At 47.6% G+C, this 16,169-nt stretch overlaps 1 protein-coding gene across 1 annotated transcript in view; it reads right to left on the bottom strand.

Moving 5' to 3' along the window:
* Window positions 1–16,169, bottom strand: part of LOC111147693 (ARFGEF family member 3) — a 169,302-nt gene that overhangs the window by 37,302 nt on the left and 115,831 nt on the right. The window contains exons 13-21 of the mRNA XM_022503919.1: window positions 14,900–15,066; window positions 13,739–13,904; window positions 10,149–10,256; window positions 9,574–9,789; window positions 9,299–9,409; window positions 7,734–7,884; window positions 6,139–6,459; window positions 3,867–4,000; window positions 1,835–1,980 (exon numbers count right to left, since the gene is read on the bottom strand). Coding sequence (XP_022359627.1) covers window positions 1,835–1,980; window positions 3,867–4,000; window positions 6,139–6,459; window positions 7,734–7,884; window positions 9,299–9,409; window positions 9,574–9,789; window positions 10,149–10,256; window positions 13,739–13,904; window positions 14,900–15,066 — 1,520 coding nt within the window. The remainder of the gene's footprint in view (window positions 1–1,834; window positions 1,981–3,866; window positions 4,001–6,138; window positions 6,460–7,733; window positions 7,885–9,298; window positions 9,410–9,573; window positions 9,790–10,148; window positions 10,257–13,738; window positions 13,905–14,899; window positions 15,067–16,169) is intronic.

Raw genomic sequence — 16,169 nt, 5'->3', positions numbered from 1 at the left:
GATCACAGGCAGACAGAGAGGCAGGCAGAGAGAGGGGGAAGCAGGCTCCCTGCTGAGCAGAGAGCCCGACGCGGGGCTCGATCCCAGGACCCCGAGATCATGACCCGAGCCGAAGGCAGAGGGTCTAACCCACTGAGCCACCCAGGCGCCCCTAAAGTTAAATTTTTAATAATTTAACTAAAGATCACACACAACTCTAGTTTCACCTTAATATTTTGGAAAAAAAATGAGACTTTCTAGTAATTTTCTTTTCATTTTTCTTCTTGTAACATGACAGTTTTCTTGGGTGGTAAAGAACACAAGGACTATAAATACACTGGAAGCTAGTGGGGGAACTGCCTATGGTCTCATTTTAGCCATGTTCTGAATATGATCAGAGGTGTCACCTGTCCCTCAAGGAAGTGGGCCAGTTGCCCCCAGGATGGTCTAACTGGCTCACATCTTTGTATGCATGCCCTTGTGGAACCCTCTCTCTCACTGACCTTGGGCTTGGATGTGAGATCTGCTTTGGACAAAGGAAAAATACCAAACATGTATCAGTAGAGAACTGGAAAGTTGCTCTGATTTGGGGTTTGCCCTCTCACTTTTCTTGGGAATCCTAAGAATACCACGTGAATGAGCCAGGGCTAGTCTGCTGAAGGGAGAGACACCATGAGGAGAGGCCCCCATGTCCAGCCCTCCTAGTCAAGGCTATCATGAACCAGCTGACGACAGGTGTACAAGTGAGGCAAGAAGAGCTCAGCCAAGCCTAGCTCAAGCCAGCTCAGATACCTGAACCACAGTATCAGGAGCTAAATAAATGGTTGTTGTTTTATGTGGCCAGATTTTGCGGGTGGTTGGTTGTTGTTTAACAGATAAGTCATAAACCCTGTTTTTCCATGACTAAGTTGTGATTTTCTATCCCTTTTCTTTACTAGAATGTTCTCAGTTTAGTGAATTAAGTTCCACAAAACACTTTATTTGGTGATGTAACTCTGCCAGATTAACACTGAAGAACTAATAAGAATCGTTTTTTGAAATGATTACTGAACGATTACTGAAACGATTACTGAAAAAGGAGGCAATAATTTTCCCACCAACTGAGAAGGAGCCAGTCGTTATGTACTGAAATGCTTAGTTCATAGGATATAATTTAAGGCATGCACTACTTTGTATGAGAGTGAAAGGGGTCCTAACATTAATTTTGTTGGGAAAACTAGGGCATATGGTTCACCTATTTACAGGGTACTTCCCAGAGTACATTTAGCTCTCAGAAAAGAGAGACTGGCAGAACAAGAGGCATTTTCTTTATACATAATCATGTGTAAAAGTGAAACTCCTGGGGTGCCTGAGTGGCTCCGTGGGTTAAGCCTCTGCCTTGTGCTCAGGTCATGATCTCAGGGTCCTAGGATCAGGCCCGGCATTGGGCTCCCTGCTCAGCAGGGAGCCTGCTTCCTCCTCTCTCTCTGCCTGCCTCTCTGCCTACTTGTGATCTCTGTCTGTCAAATCAATAAATAAAATCTTAAAAGAAACAAAAAACAAAAAATAAAAAATAAAAGTGAAACTCCAGCCTCAGGCTGAAAGTAAAGCATAAAGATCGGAAAGCCAGCTATGGGAAGTACTTCACCAAGTCACGCGACTGTAAAGAAAGATTGGGGCAAAACCAGGGTGGGACTGCCCTTTGGGGTGATTCTCTAGATGCCCAGATGTCGTTTGGAGACCTGTGATGTTTGTGCCCGGGTTGCGGGGAGGGGGGGGGGGGGAGTTGGGAACCTTAGCCTTGCTCCGAGGCCACGACGCTCTTCAGCCCACCCCGCATGGCAAGTCCCGTGAGGGCTCAGCTGCAGGGGCTCACCTCCACCAGGTGTGGGGCCACGAGGCTCCAGCAGCGCATCACGTGGAGCAGCGGCCGCGACTTGCTCCGCACGATCCTCAGCATGGCGTCGCCGAGGCGGAAGAGGTGGAGGGCGCTCTTCCGGTCTTGGGTCGATTTAACTTCTCCTAGAAGAAGGCAAGACCATAAAAGCCATAAAGCCCAAACACAGGGGTAGTTCGGCCTGTTCTCAAGCAGAGAGAGGATGAAAATCAAAGGGGATGAAAAATACTCAGGGTGGTAGGATTAGTCAATGCGGGCCAACTGAGGGAGGAGAGGACCCAGGGTTCAGGAGGGACGAGGGGGTTCACTCAGCACCTCTCCTATGGGCCGCCATATTCCCAGGGCCTGCCGGGACAAGCGTGAGCACTGTTTGTGGAGAAGGGGGAATGGCCTGGTGGTTAAGTAGGATGGGTTGGGACTCAGACTGCCTGGGCTCAACTCCTGGCTGCACCATTTAGTAGCTAGGCTTTGTTGGACCAGGACTTTCTCTCTCTAGGCTACATTTCGTGTAAAAGTGGGGCTATCAGCACTTACCTCTTCAAGGATTAAATATGGAGATCCTCACAAAGTGTCTATCACAGGGCTGGGCACATACTAAACACCCCCTGCTGTTAGCCATTAGCATTACTGCTGTCACTGTGTCATCCACTTTGCCAACCCTTAATGGCACCCCTGAAGTGCTTACCAAGCAGGTCAGGCCCCTTTCTACTCAAGGACATGCTTGTTGAACCTGCTCTGTCTTGCTTCAGTGTAATCCTCACCTCCTCCGATCTTTTGCTACTGCTCTGCCCTGTCACCTTGGTCTTCTCCCTTTTCATCACTTTCTTCTTCCTCATGTCCTACTGCTTCTCCTACATTGCCTACAAAATGCTGATCATTATCTTGCTCTTGCAACCAGATTGCTCCTTTCTAATTAATATTGCCATAGCAGATAAACTTCAAAATGACAGTAATATTATTACCAACTCACCTAAGAGAGTGTAGCTGGAAAAGATGGACACAGCATTTTAACTCCTATCTGATTCATCCCAAAGCAAATGCCTCCTCCTCCCAGCTGCCTCTTCCTAACCCTGCTCCTTGCTTTTTGGTAAGATGAGAGCTTGCTGATTTTTCAACCCCAAACACTTTGAAGGTGGCCCCCAAGTCTAGGGCTGTTCTGGAAGTTCGAGGGGTCTGGGAAGTTGGCGTTACAGAGCTAAGGTTTTAAAGTCTATTAAAAACTAGCAGGGAAAGGACTGTGCTTCTCAAATCAGAATCTGCAGTAAGGGTCAAAAGGCCAAATGCATGCACTTAGAACTTAAGATCCCTAAAGATGGGACCTCAAGAGGCTATATGATCCAGCTTGCTGGTACAGTGTGTCCCCAGCATGTAGTTCTGTGCCCCTGCCCAGACTCATCAGGACAGAGGCTCACTGTTTTGGCACAACAACCTTGGCTACTGATGGACCATTGCATCTGTGAGCAGCCTACCACCCGCTTGGGACCCTTGGGCAGCTCATTACAACTGTGCTCCCTTCAAGGTCCTCATCAGTGAAGACAGTGACATTGACCTATCATTAGGGATGTGCCTCGACAGCAGTTTTTCTAAGAGTAGCAAGCAGCTTCTCCCCCTTCCACTCTTCTCTCCCCTCAGCCTCTTGTGGAATCAGGAGCTGCTTCTGCAAGCAGCTGAATTGAATGAAACAAGAGACATGGCTTGTGATACGGGGAAGGGGGTCCCACCCTCATGGGAACTACCTGCACCCTGAGTAGCCACATAATTTTCTCTATCTCAAGCATAAAACTTTGCAGAACCACCCGGCACAGTTCCAGTGGGAAGAGGGGCAGCACTGGCCGCAGCAGCATTTCTCCCAGCATGCCTGAAAACTGATGACAAATCTGCACTAGATCTTAGCCAGGGTGACCATGTGTGATGAGAATGGGGATTCAAGTCTTCAGGTGGGCCTCTGCTTTCAGAGATCTGGGCTGCTTCCTCCTGATCTCATGGCATGGTTCTTCTGGGAAAGAATTACCTGGCATGGCCAGAGAGTAATCCACTGTATCTGTAACAGAATGGAAGAGCTGGGACTGGGACGCTTTCTTCAGCTGGTAGAGGAACCCCCCCAAAGCCATCAGGTTCAATTTGTCCGTGGCATCTTCGAAGAGCCTGGAGGAAAGAAACAGATTTTTTACTTGGGAACAATTCCACCAAGTCTTTGTGGTAGAGTGATGATGGTAATTTTGTTAACTGTGAGTAATGAAAATGTGTAAAACTGTAAAGAAATGTGCGTTATGCTTCTCTACCTATTATTACTGTGTATAAGTCTGCTCAAACTAGGAGACTTTCATATAAAGGGCACAGACCATTAAAAAAGAAATCTTTGTTTCCGCATGGCGTAGCTCAGCCATGCTGGGCACTCATAAAACATTTGGCAAGAAGCTGAAACTTGGCAAAGCATCACCCCCTAAAACTGAGTAACTGGGAATGGAATCCTTAAAATTAGTTTTAGCTTCATACATGTGATAGAAAAACCCATTAAGTCAATCAAGTCTTTTGCTGGGCTACGATTGATGAGTCTAATGTTGGGTTTGGTCTTCAGAAGGATACAAAACCAAAGTACACCCAAACCTGTAAGCCCCCTGGGGGTGGGCCCAGTTTAATTATTGCCTCTGACTCATACACCCAGCACCCTGCACGCAGTGGGAGCTCAAGTAGCTACTAAAAGAACAAATATTCCCTAACATAATGAACCTCGCAGGTTCCTTCTGTTTTCTACTCTGCTGGGCGCAGACATTTCTAGCAGAAGGAGGAGGGGAACACAGGTAGCAGGGCTTGGAGGAGGAGCTGAGGCTCGCTGGAATTCAGAAGGCTGGCATCCGATGTGGGTTTCTATGGCTGGCCTTTCACTGCTCTTCAGTCATCTGCTGCTTGCCCACCAAATCTGTGCTTACATCAGAAGGGCAAGCAGCCCCGTGGGCTGTCACATGCTGAGCAAGGGAGAGGGTCTCCAACAGGAATTGAATACAGAGTCCCTTTTGAAGAGGTTATATGAGATGTACAGATTTTTAAGATGGGAATTAGTAGGTTAAGCATTCACAAATGATGGAAACAAAGACTTTTTCCTTGCTATTTTTGTAAATCCAATTTTAATGTCATTTAGTGTCTGCGTCCTATTAACCATTTCTTCTCTCTCGTTGCTAGTAAAAGAAGAGCAATGAATATTATGCCCCGCTGGATGCTTGCATACTACTTTCCAGATACCAGCACACTTTCCCAGCCACCTTGTTGGATAAGCTGGGAAAAGAGAACACTGCACGGAGTCTCAGCATAACTCTTTATGCAGACATGACCTTGTAGTTGATTAGTGTCAAAGCCAGGAAAGAACTCAGGTGTTCTGAGCCCCCGTGAGTGCTGTTTTTCTTTCCCACTCCCCGGCCTCGGGCTCCCTGTATAAACTTCACTGCCCTGGGGCTGGGGGCACAATGACCCAGTGTGGACAGTGCAGTGTGGTAGGATGACATGTGACGTGATGACCAGCAGCAGGTTCAACATCAGGAGGTGTTGCCGCTTGGGGCTGGGGTTATTGAGTTTTTCCTTTCAACCTCAATATGGTTAAAGAATATATCACCCCCTTAGGTGTGGGATATAGATAATAACTATCATAAGAATAATGGGTTTTTGGTGACACCTGGGTGGCTCAGTCAGTTAAGCATCTGCTTTCAGCTCGGGTTATGAGCCCAGCATCCTGGGATCCAGCCCTGAGTCAGCCTCCTTGCTCGGCACGGAGCCTGCTTCTCCCTCTCCCTCTGCCTGCCGGTACCCCCTGCTTCTGTTTTCTCTCTCTGTCAAATAAATAAATCAATAAAATCTTAAAAAAAAATAATGGATTTTTACAATTTATCAAGCTCTGTCTTAAGTGCTTCAAATGTAGTAATTAATTTAACCTTATGACCGCCCTGAGAGAGGCTGACTTTATGGCCTTATTTGAGGTGAGGCAGTCAGGGCCCTGGGGGGCGAACCTGCCCAAGATCCCAGAGTTTACGTGCAGGGCACTAGCCCCAGGGAACCCGCCTCCGGGTCTCTGCTCTTAATCAACAGACAGCAGTTCATTTTAAGTGTGGGGCCTGATGGGAGACAGAGGTATGTTTGAAAAAAATGAAAAAAGAGGCTTAAATGACTGGCCAACCCAACACATCTAGTTGTCCTGGGAGTGATTTGAGAGGAGAGACATGGGTGTGGTGTTGCCCACTGGTGCTCTGCAGGGAGCACTCCTCTGAGGTATGAAGACCCCAGGGCACTCTTACCTGTCCGCCTGGGTGGACAGCGTGAGCACGGCCTTGGCGGCACTGCTCCCGGTCATGAGGCTGCCCCCGCGGAAGTCAGAGGCCCGGCCTCGGCTGCCTTCCCTGACCAGCTCTTGGATGGAGAGGGGCTGGATGACGGGGGCTGCGCTCAGGGAGCTCTCGGGCTCTAGGCTCTGCTCTGGGGCCGAGCCCTCACACTCTGGGTCGCCGAGGAGTCCGGAGCCCCCTGACGCCTTCTGGGGCTGGCTGATGGTCAGAGGCGGCTGAGAGGTGCCGTCGCTGAAATGTGTGTGCTCCAGCGTGCCTACGTACTCACAGACCCTAGACAGAGGCGCAGACAGACAGATGTTAGGTCGCGTAGCTCAGCAGGCCAGCTCTGTAAATCCCACAGTGAGAGAAAGGAACCCCACCCAGCTTTGCCGTCCCCCCTCTCCCCAATTTCCTTTCTTCTCTTATCAGAGCAACCTCTCCCTCTCCCCCCTCACTATCCATATTATTTTTCTTTTTTTGATTTGGACCAGATGACTTGGAAGTGGGGTAAGGATTCCTCAGACTGCCTTCCGTGCTGGGAGGAAAGGTGGGTAACAGAAGCCCTGTTCGTCCAGTTCCATCCCGTCCGGTTTACTGGCTTATTTGGACTTGGGCTGCCTGAGGGAGTTTTCCCAGGGGGCCCTCTCTGCTTCTCTCTAGTGCTCTGATGAGGACTTGGGAAGCCCTTCTTTAGGATCCCAGCCGGAGTGTGCATGTGCCTGGCAGGCCCGCTGGACACACTGGGCCCACTCTCAAGGGCTCTGCTCAGCCATGTCCCGACTGGCCTCAAAGGCATCTAGTGCTGGTGCTGGGTTCGCACCCTGATCGTGGCAAACCCAGAGAAGCATCACAATGTAGGGGATAGCTGCCAACTTCCAAACTGTTCGTGCCCAACAGACCCTGGGGCTAAGATGGTTCATAAGAGGCCCAGTAACCCAGAGAAGTCCAGTGACTGATAAAGATCATCCCGGATAACCCACTTTGTGTTCTATGCTCAGGCAATTTTTTGATTCCCTATAAAATGCTCTGGTGCAATTTAAGTCATTTTCTTTTTCCTATTTTGCCTGTGAGCACAACGAAGAGCAGTAGGACACCAGCTCCCACGCTGAAACCCATTTGTTCCAGGCTGATTCATACTGGCTCTTTCACATGTTCCCCCCAAGACGGGGTTTGCAATCCTTGAACGACCTGCATGCTTCTCTCTTTGAAACCCAACACTTAGAACTATATTTGCTTTGAGGGCATCAAACTGAACCCAGATTTGGCTGGGGCTCTGGGTGAGGTCTAGGTGCCTGGGTCCTGCCCTTGTCTGCCCCACCGCTGCTCTTCCAGAATGGAGCTCAGTGCAAGGCATCAGGCGTGCACTGAGGAAGCAGTGAGGAGACAGCCTGGCCCCTGTCCCCTGCCCCATGCCGGCACCATGGACACTGCTTCTCTGTCCCAGATCAGCCCAAAGCCAATGCCTGCAAGACATGCTTTTTGTCTTAGTCTCGTGAGGACTGTGGAGAGATCATTGCTGCTTCTGCCTTACTGTAACTGATCGGGGTTGGGGGATCATCATGCACCTGAACACGTGGGGCCAGCAGTCCGGATTGTGGCTTCCCATCTCCAGGCCTACGCTGAGGATGGCATCCATGCACAGGACGTGGGCGGTGTGCAGCCAGACCCCCTGCAGCTTCCCGATCTGCTCCAGTTTCTGCTCTACCTTCAGTTTCACTATGCCGGAAAGACATTCATTAATGTAATGGTCCAAGACAGGGCCAGAGAAGGATAAGAGAGAAGGGATAAAAAGGAGAGAATGGGTTGCCATGCAAGAGCAAAAGGGAAACAGCAGATGTCACTTGATGGCACTGGCAGCCAGGTCCTCAACAGCACATCTCTGTGGTTCAGTGTCCAAGCTACACAGCCGTCAGCCCCTCGGATGCTGGTGAGCCCAGTTTGGCAGCCTCACAAGGTGGATGGGGTTCTTTACCCCAGCTAAAGCTGTTTGCGCCCGAGACCTTCCCCACCCATGTGTTACACTGATAAGACAAAATTCCTGGTAATCTGTGAGTTCTCTGAGGTTTATTTAACATCACAGGTTCATGGTGATGATCATCTAAAATATATGTATACATATATATGCTCTGAGCCCATGATCATCAGATCATTTCATTTCCTGAATTTGTTTATATTTGTGATCTTCAAATAACACTTTTTAAATTGTAGATAACTAATGAGAAAGGATGCAGAGGGTAACTTAATATGTCAATTATGCAAAATGCCAAGGCAAGGCCCAATGTCAACATCCTCCATGAATAAAGGTATCAACTCATTGGAATATGGGTCCAGTGGGATATGTGAAGGATGGTCTGGAGTCTAGAAACACAGCACGCTCACTTCAGAGGAGTCAAACCATATTCCTGCTGTGAGAGGCAAACTGAGTTTTAGCCAAGTGTTTTTGTCGTATGGCTGTGATACTGATTTTATTTGTATATAACTAGGACATCAATTCTGGTTTTATAATTTTTTAAGAACTTTAAATGTAAGGATTTTTATGTAATTTATGGTTGTGCATATCAAGTATATATACTAATCATCCACTTCATTGGCTAACCGATTTTCACAAGTTAAAAATCAACTCTTTCGGGAGTTCACAAAGCTCAGGTTTTTCTCTTACAAGAACAAACTTTTCCTGAAGCCTCTCTTGGGGATTTCCTCCATTTGATTTCCCTCTTCAGAAAACTGGCTGTTCTGCCTTTCCCTGCTAGGACCTGAGGAGTCTTCAGATGGGTACTCTGTGCAGTGCCAAAGCATGTGGCCAGATGAGGACAGAAGAACGAACAGCTCGGCCAAGCAGGCCTCTGGTGTCCCAGAGGACTCCTGTGAGCAGCCATGAGCACTTTCCGAGTCAGCAAGGGCCAGGATGTCTATTATCTCTAAAGGGATCTACAGAGGCGCTCTGCAGGGTCAGCTGTGTCAAAGAGAGCCACACCTGGAATCTGGATGGATCCAGACAGGGACTTCGTGACTGGCGGCAAACATAGGCTGTGCATGCCTCAAGGATCCGGGACAGGGATCTGCTCACATGTGCAGGTGTGTGCAGATGGCACAGAAGGCGCCAGGTGGATTCTGGCCCTTCGGTGGTTACCTTGGGCTATGGCATCACTGGGTTCTTGGACTTCCTTTTCCTCTTTTTCTTCCTGGACACAGGAGGCAGCTGCCATCTGGGCAAGGGCTGAGGCGCAGTTAGCCGCAACTCCTACAGAGACAACAAACGATCGCAGCTCACTGAGTCTCTTCTCCAACCACTTACCAACAGGGCCCTTCCAGAAGACTTGGAAGGCCAAGTCTAGGCCATGCCCCAAGCACTCCTCAGGGATGCCCCTCAGGTCACGCATCAGGGGACGTCACTCCCTCTGGTACCTAGAGCACAGCTCAGCCGCGCCGCTTTCCGCAGCCCATCGAGGCTCATGCAGATGGCATCACGCTCCTTTTGGTTCTGCTCCTTGACTCCTTCAGCTCCCAGAATGAAGGCCAACCCTTTGGAGCTTCCTGCCATCCGGCCAGTCAGCGGGGTTGATAAAGTATCGATGAGGTTCTTCCAGCAGCCCACCAGAATGTAGCGAGCAAATGCCACACCTGGAACGTGAAAGGGTGGAGGCATCACTTTCCAGAGGCAGAAACAACCTGGCAGGGAGCGGCACGGGATCTCCTGACCATCCAAATAGCAAGCCTGAATTGTGAGGCATTCTGCTACTGGAAATATAATTTAATGGCTATTGGATTGCATTTTACATTAAACATTTGTGTGTTTATAAATAATGAATGTTGCGTCATCAGCAAGACATTGCAAAGTAACTTCCATCAGGCACACTTTTTCTGACAGGATAAGACGTTAATTCATCTACGTCAGCACACAAAGCTGCCACTTAATGCTTTAACTGCTGGTAACATACGTGACACATGCATATTCATAAACTCAAGACCCAAGTCATTACCTGCCACTGTGGAGTCATCAATTCTCCTGCCCTGGGTGAAAGGGGACTCGGTAGAAGCTGAGGCCATCAGCTGGCCCCCAATCGCACTGCTCTCTAAGCCATCGATGTCTGTCAGGGAAAAAGACAAGGTTTTCCCTGATTAAGAACACTCCAGTCAAAAACAAATGGCCACCGCAATATTCATTTCTTCCCAAACAAACATCCATTGGCTCTATTATGTAGCAAGAAAATAATAATCTTTTATCAGAATATTAAAATTTTTGTTTAATCTCATAGTCCAGTTTTCTTTCATTGCTAGAACATTCTTGTTAGGCTGTTGTATATTTTTTACTTTTAAAAAAGGAAGATAAACTCTATGTCTGTTGTTGGAAAATGTATTGATTTAGAATACTTAGATGTCTGAATACTCCTTTTATCCAGAACAGTGACATTATTGCCAAGTTTTATACATGCAGGTTGCCCCAACCTGGATTTCTCTTTCAGAGTTTCCTCATAAGAATAAAGAAAAGAAGAATAGTATCTCTTTGGTCAGATAATCACATAATCTGATTTCAAAATACCAAAAATCACTTGATAATAATACCTTACAGTTTATGAAGTGTTTTCCCATTTAGATTTTTCTGTCAACTCTAAGTAAGTAAGCAGGATAGGTAGCATTTTTCCCATTTCACCAAAAAAGAAATAAATATTCAAAGTAGGTAAGCTACCCAAGGCCATGGGGCCAGTAAATGAAGGAATCAGACTTAGTATTCACGTCTTCGGATTCCCATCTGGGCCTCTTTCCATGACATCATATACTCCATCCAGCTCAATACAGGAATCTTAACTCTCCTTCATTTGAATTTTTGTTAAAACACTCATTTCTGGAATTATTTCAATGAAACACTTCTTAATATATTGGCAAGAAGAAACTGGCCTGGGACTGAGAAGCCTTAGCTCTGAATTAAGTAGCCTTGCAGCCATGGGCTAATCTGCACCCTCTGGGCCCCAAATGTCTCAGTGGAAAGGAGGGAACCGCTAGAGAAGTGATGGAATTGGGGCATACGTACTTGAATGCAGCTAACATAGCTGAATACCAGCCGGGGAGAGCATGGGAAAAGAGGGTAGCTGAAGTTTATTCCTTGACCCTAGAACTTGACCCTCACCAACAGGATGAGCCTTCTCTGCATGCTGTCTCGAAATTATTTTATTATATCTTTGATTCTTATAGTAAGTCCAAGAAGACTAGAGACTTTTGGCAACACATCTCTTTGAAAGTTGCAAAGACAGCAGATCTTAAAAGTTCTGATCACAAGAAAAGAAAATTGTAACTATGTAAGGGGATTGACATTAACTAAACTTACCATGATGATCATTTTGCAATAACACACCACACACACACACACACACACACACACACACACACACACACACACACGATATGTATCATCAAATCATGCTGTATACCCCAAACTAAAAAATGTTTTATGTCAATTACGCTCTCAACAAAACTGGGGAACAGAAGCAGGGAGAAACCTCAACGGCTACTGAAGTGGGAGCAGGCCTGTTTCAATGACATTAATTTGACTTATAGTCAAATGGTCTTATGGCATTCACCGAAAATTGCCATTTCTGGAAGTTATGAGGTTTCCTGTATGCTAGGTAAAGTACTGCTGGATTCAAGTAATACGAAGCTTATCTAAGCACTAAAATTCCGGTACTACAGAACACCTTTCCATGACATCAAGAATGGACTGTTTGTATAACATTGATAATAAGATTGCTGCTGTTGCTTTTCCCTGCATGTGACGAAAAGATCAGATGGAAGTTTCCAAGCTCCAGGTTAATTGCTGATCAAATTCATTTGCCATTTCATACCTGGAATTTGCCACAAAGAATCATAGAATTTTATTTTGCAGAATTGTATGGAAAAACCTATGTTTTTATATCGTTTTGTGTCTAGAACTCTCCCATGGAGGTAGCGACTGAGCTTACAGTTCCGTGACAAAGAGGTGGCTGATACACAGGAATGTGTGACGCATGTGGCTACTGTGAATGGCCTGTTATTTCTTCATTTTTATAACTACTGAATGGCTCCCTTTGTTAAGGTTCAGGTAAGAGAGTCACAGAGATTCATTTTGGCAGAAACTGTGGTCTTTGAAAATTAAAGTTGGCATGTTTAGGATCCTTACCCAAATCCCAAGGCACCTTAAGCTCTGGGAAGTACCTTCAATCCCTATTGGAGGGATTTTACAAGGAAAGATGGAAACCGCACACTACTTATAGGATGCCTGAATAAATGTCTCACACATTTATGAAGTCCTAGATTTCAGATGGATATGAAAGTTATCATGATTAGTCAAACACAAATTAGTCACCTGTCCAGGGATCCTGATCCCTACACTTAGGGACCTTGCCCTTGCTTCTCCCAGTTGCATCCTAGTTCTAGAACCAAGACTCCAAACGCCAGCCAATGATCAAGGCTCTGTCTGCTGTGGACAGACCACACTATGTGTCTTGACTCCCTGCCTGATTCCTAAAGAACACCTCAGCCTAAATCCCTCTTTGTTGGGTTTTATCTGTCAGTGGTCTACTCTGCTACCCTTGTAAGAGCCCCCGACAAACTGGCCGCAGGTAACATAACATTGCCCTTGGACATTGGATTTTGCCTCCTCCCTGGACTGTCCTGCCCCAGCCCGGTTGGGATCCTGCCCATGTGGCCTGCCTGGTGCAGAGCCATGCTGAGCTGGGTGTGGACATGTGACATGATAGAGGCAGGGGAGGTATCTGGCATAGGGCTGTGCCCTACATACCCTGTCACCTGGGGCCATAAGATGATAACTTGGATCAGAAACCAGTCTGGGAACTCAGCTCAAACAGAAGACGAGCCTGGATATAATATATGAAGCCTACTGATGGCCAAGGTCTTGAGCACTCCCTGGTCTACGTGACACCATAGCTAAGCTGTGAGAAACCATGAATGACTGCTTTCTCTCTCTCTCTCTCTCTCTCTCTCACACACACACACACACACACACACACTCAAAAAACAAAAACCCCTGCTTTGTGACCACACCCCATAGAGCTCTCTATGCTCTCATGTAAAATTTCTAATAAACTGGATTTTACAAACTCTGGACACTGAAAACAAAGATGCTGGGTAACCTCTTGGTATTATTTCAAATTCTCATATAGTCAGGAAGGGAACAGAAGCCAAATTTAAGATCAAGCATTTTACATTTCTGGCAAATTTGGGAGCATTAAATGATATGGGGTTATCTATTAGCACATGGGAGTTTCCAGGAATAATTCTGGGCTCTAAGCCCAGAAAGTACTTCATATCCCTAGAGAGGCCCATCGTTTTACTCTGACAGACACAGGTGCTAAGTAGTCCTTATCTAATGGGGCACAGTGAGTCCCCCAGTGTCCCATGTGAGAAACAGACAGAACATTCCTATGAGATGAATTCATGACACTTCCCTGGAACTGTTACCAGTTGCTGGGGAGGCTCTGTGGGTGCTGTTTCGAGGCTGGCTTCTCTGAAAGGGGCTTTGGAGTGTCTGTCCCCCCTCCACACCAAGAGTCTCGGAGCTGTGTGAGGAGCCACTGACCGGTCAGCATGGTGATGAGGGGCAGGCTGTTGTCCTCCGGGCTGCCCCAGTAGCCGGCTTCTCCAAGCATGTTTCTGTCGAGCACCTGATGGTAGAGCTCCTCAATCCAGGCCTGGGAGAAAACCATCAGCACCCCGCTGGTCTGGACCTGCTTCATGAACTCTTTCTATGGAGAGGATCACATGAGAAGGTGACCAGATAGGATCCCTCACAAATGAACATGTTTCCCTGCTGCCGCTTCCCTTCAGGCATCCCCTACCTGAGTCAAGGCTTCTAGAAAAAATAAAACCTTATTGATTGGGGGCAGGTGGGGGTGTGGTTAAGGGAAGGGGAAACCAAGACGGGGAAGTTCTAAACTTCATGAAGTTCCTTTTACTTACAGTATCTTTTTAAGAAACCCCGTAGAAGGATTAGGAACGCTGCCTCTCATCTCTCCCATCTTTGATGTGTGGGGCGACTAGAGACGGTGCAGAAATATGAACAGAGCAGCTCCATCTCATTGCCCCAAGAGCAGCAGAGATGGAAAGTGTTCCCTGAAAAAGCCTATGCGGCTCAAGAACTACTGGATTTATACCCGTTACCCCTGCGGACTTATAGTTTATGCAGCAAACAAATGCAGCTCGACAGACGGAGGCTCACAAGCTGACATGAGGGCGGAGACGACCACTGGACGATCAGCTTGCACGAGGTGCTCTATTTCTGACCAGTGGGAAGTGTGGTTGTGGGTTATGAGTAGATCTGAGTACATTCTGGAAGACCATGAAGAGTGTTGGTAAAGTAGATCTTGATTTTCAGAGAAGGGGACCATTCCTTGCCCATCTTCTGATGTTTGAATGGTCCGTTCTGATCACCTGTTTTGGACTGCAGCTCACACATGTGTGTGTAACAGTGCCACTGGGGGGACATTCCTGGGCCGCTGGCAGGCAGCCAATTCTAGGCACTTGGGTCCTTGCTTCTCTGGAGCAAGGTGGGTAGCCGTGTGGCCCATCGCACTCTGCAAACCGCCTTGCATCCCCCTCGGCCCGTCACAGCCCCCCACCTGCATTGCCCATGCCACGCTAGTGGGGAAGAGAGCACACCATGCCACTCCTCCCAGGACACTGGTGCTCGGCTCTCCAGCCACCTGTCCTCAGAGGGTCGGCACAGAGGCGTCAGGCTCACCATCATGCCTGGTGCCAGGGCGGGCCGCTTCCGGTAGTAGTCGCCGTGGGAGAGTTTCAGGTTGAGCAGCAGAGCACAGTGCGCGGCCGTGTACAGGCTGTCCGCATTCATCAGCATCTGCAGGCTGAGGCTGCCGGTCCCATCGAACCCGGGGGAGTGCATCATGCCTGTGGGGCAGAGTGCAGACACCACTGGGGCTACAGACAAGGTGCCCGGCAAGGCTGGCTTATGGAGAGCTCTGACCTAATCCTTGTGATGGGAACATGCATCCTGTAGGACACTTAAAACAGCTACAGAAAGCAAGGAGCATTGTGAAGTTTCCATATATGCCCTAGCCTGCTGGGGATGGGGATGTACTCTGGAGTGAAGCGACTTGGGCAAGTTTGGATGAGCTACTCACCAGCTACTTTGGTAAACTCACTCAGACCCTCCAAGTCTCAGCCTCAACTGGTCCATCTCCTGCTCAAAGTCTCCAATGACTTCCCATCACAACAAAATAAAACCTGGACTTCCTCTCCTCTCTGTTTCTCACGCCCCAGGGCCACTAGGACCTGTGCTGCTCCTTAGACCACACCAAGACTGGGCCTGCCTCAGGACCTTTGCATTTGTTCTTGCCATTCCTCAGAATGATCTCTCAAGATCTCTGGAGGAGGTACTCCCTTCTTTCAGGTTTCTGCTCAAACATCAGCTTTACAGAGGCCTTCCCTTCCAGTTCCATCTCAGACAGCATCCCACTGCTCCCACCACTGCTGTGCTATTCTTCCTTCTCACCTTTGTTTTGCATTGTTTTCATTGCCTTGATGTCATTTATGCCACCCTGCATTGTATTAACATCTATTTATTGCCTGCTGTCACTACTATTATCTACTATTATGTAAGATCTATGAGAGGGCAGGACTTTATTAGTTTTGTTCACTACAGAGGCCCCAGTGCCTAGAAAAGTGCCTGGCATATAGAAGATCCTTAAGAAACATTGCTGAGGGGAGGGCGGTAGGGAGACAGTGGTTGGGTTATGGACATTGGGGAGGGTATGTGCTATGGTGAATACTGTGAAGTGTGTAAACCTGTCACTTCACAGACCTGTACCTCTGGGGCTAATAATAGATTATATTTTAATAAAAAAATTAAAAAATTTAAAAAAATGTGCTAAGAATGAACGAACATGTTTGTTATGAGAACTAGACGTAATAACACAGGTAAGATGCTTAGTGCAGTAACCCATTAGTACATACTTTTAAAAAATAGTGTTCCTCAATAAACAAAGCAGAAT

Source organism: Enhydra lutris, unplaced genomic scaffold (genome assembly GCF_002288905.1).
Source record: "Enhydra lutris kenyoni isolate GAN:26980312 unplaced genomic scaffold, ASM228890v2 scaffoldscaffold17, whole genome shotgun sequence".
Lineage (NCBI taxonomy): Eukaryota > Metazoa > Chordata > Mammalia > Carnivora > Mustelidae > Enhydra > Enhydra lutris.
Note: the sequence above shows the minus strand (reverse complement) of the source record. Positions and strands in the feature narration are given on the sequence as shown.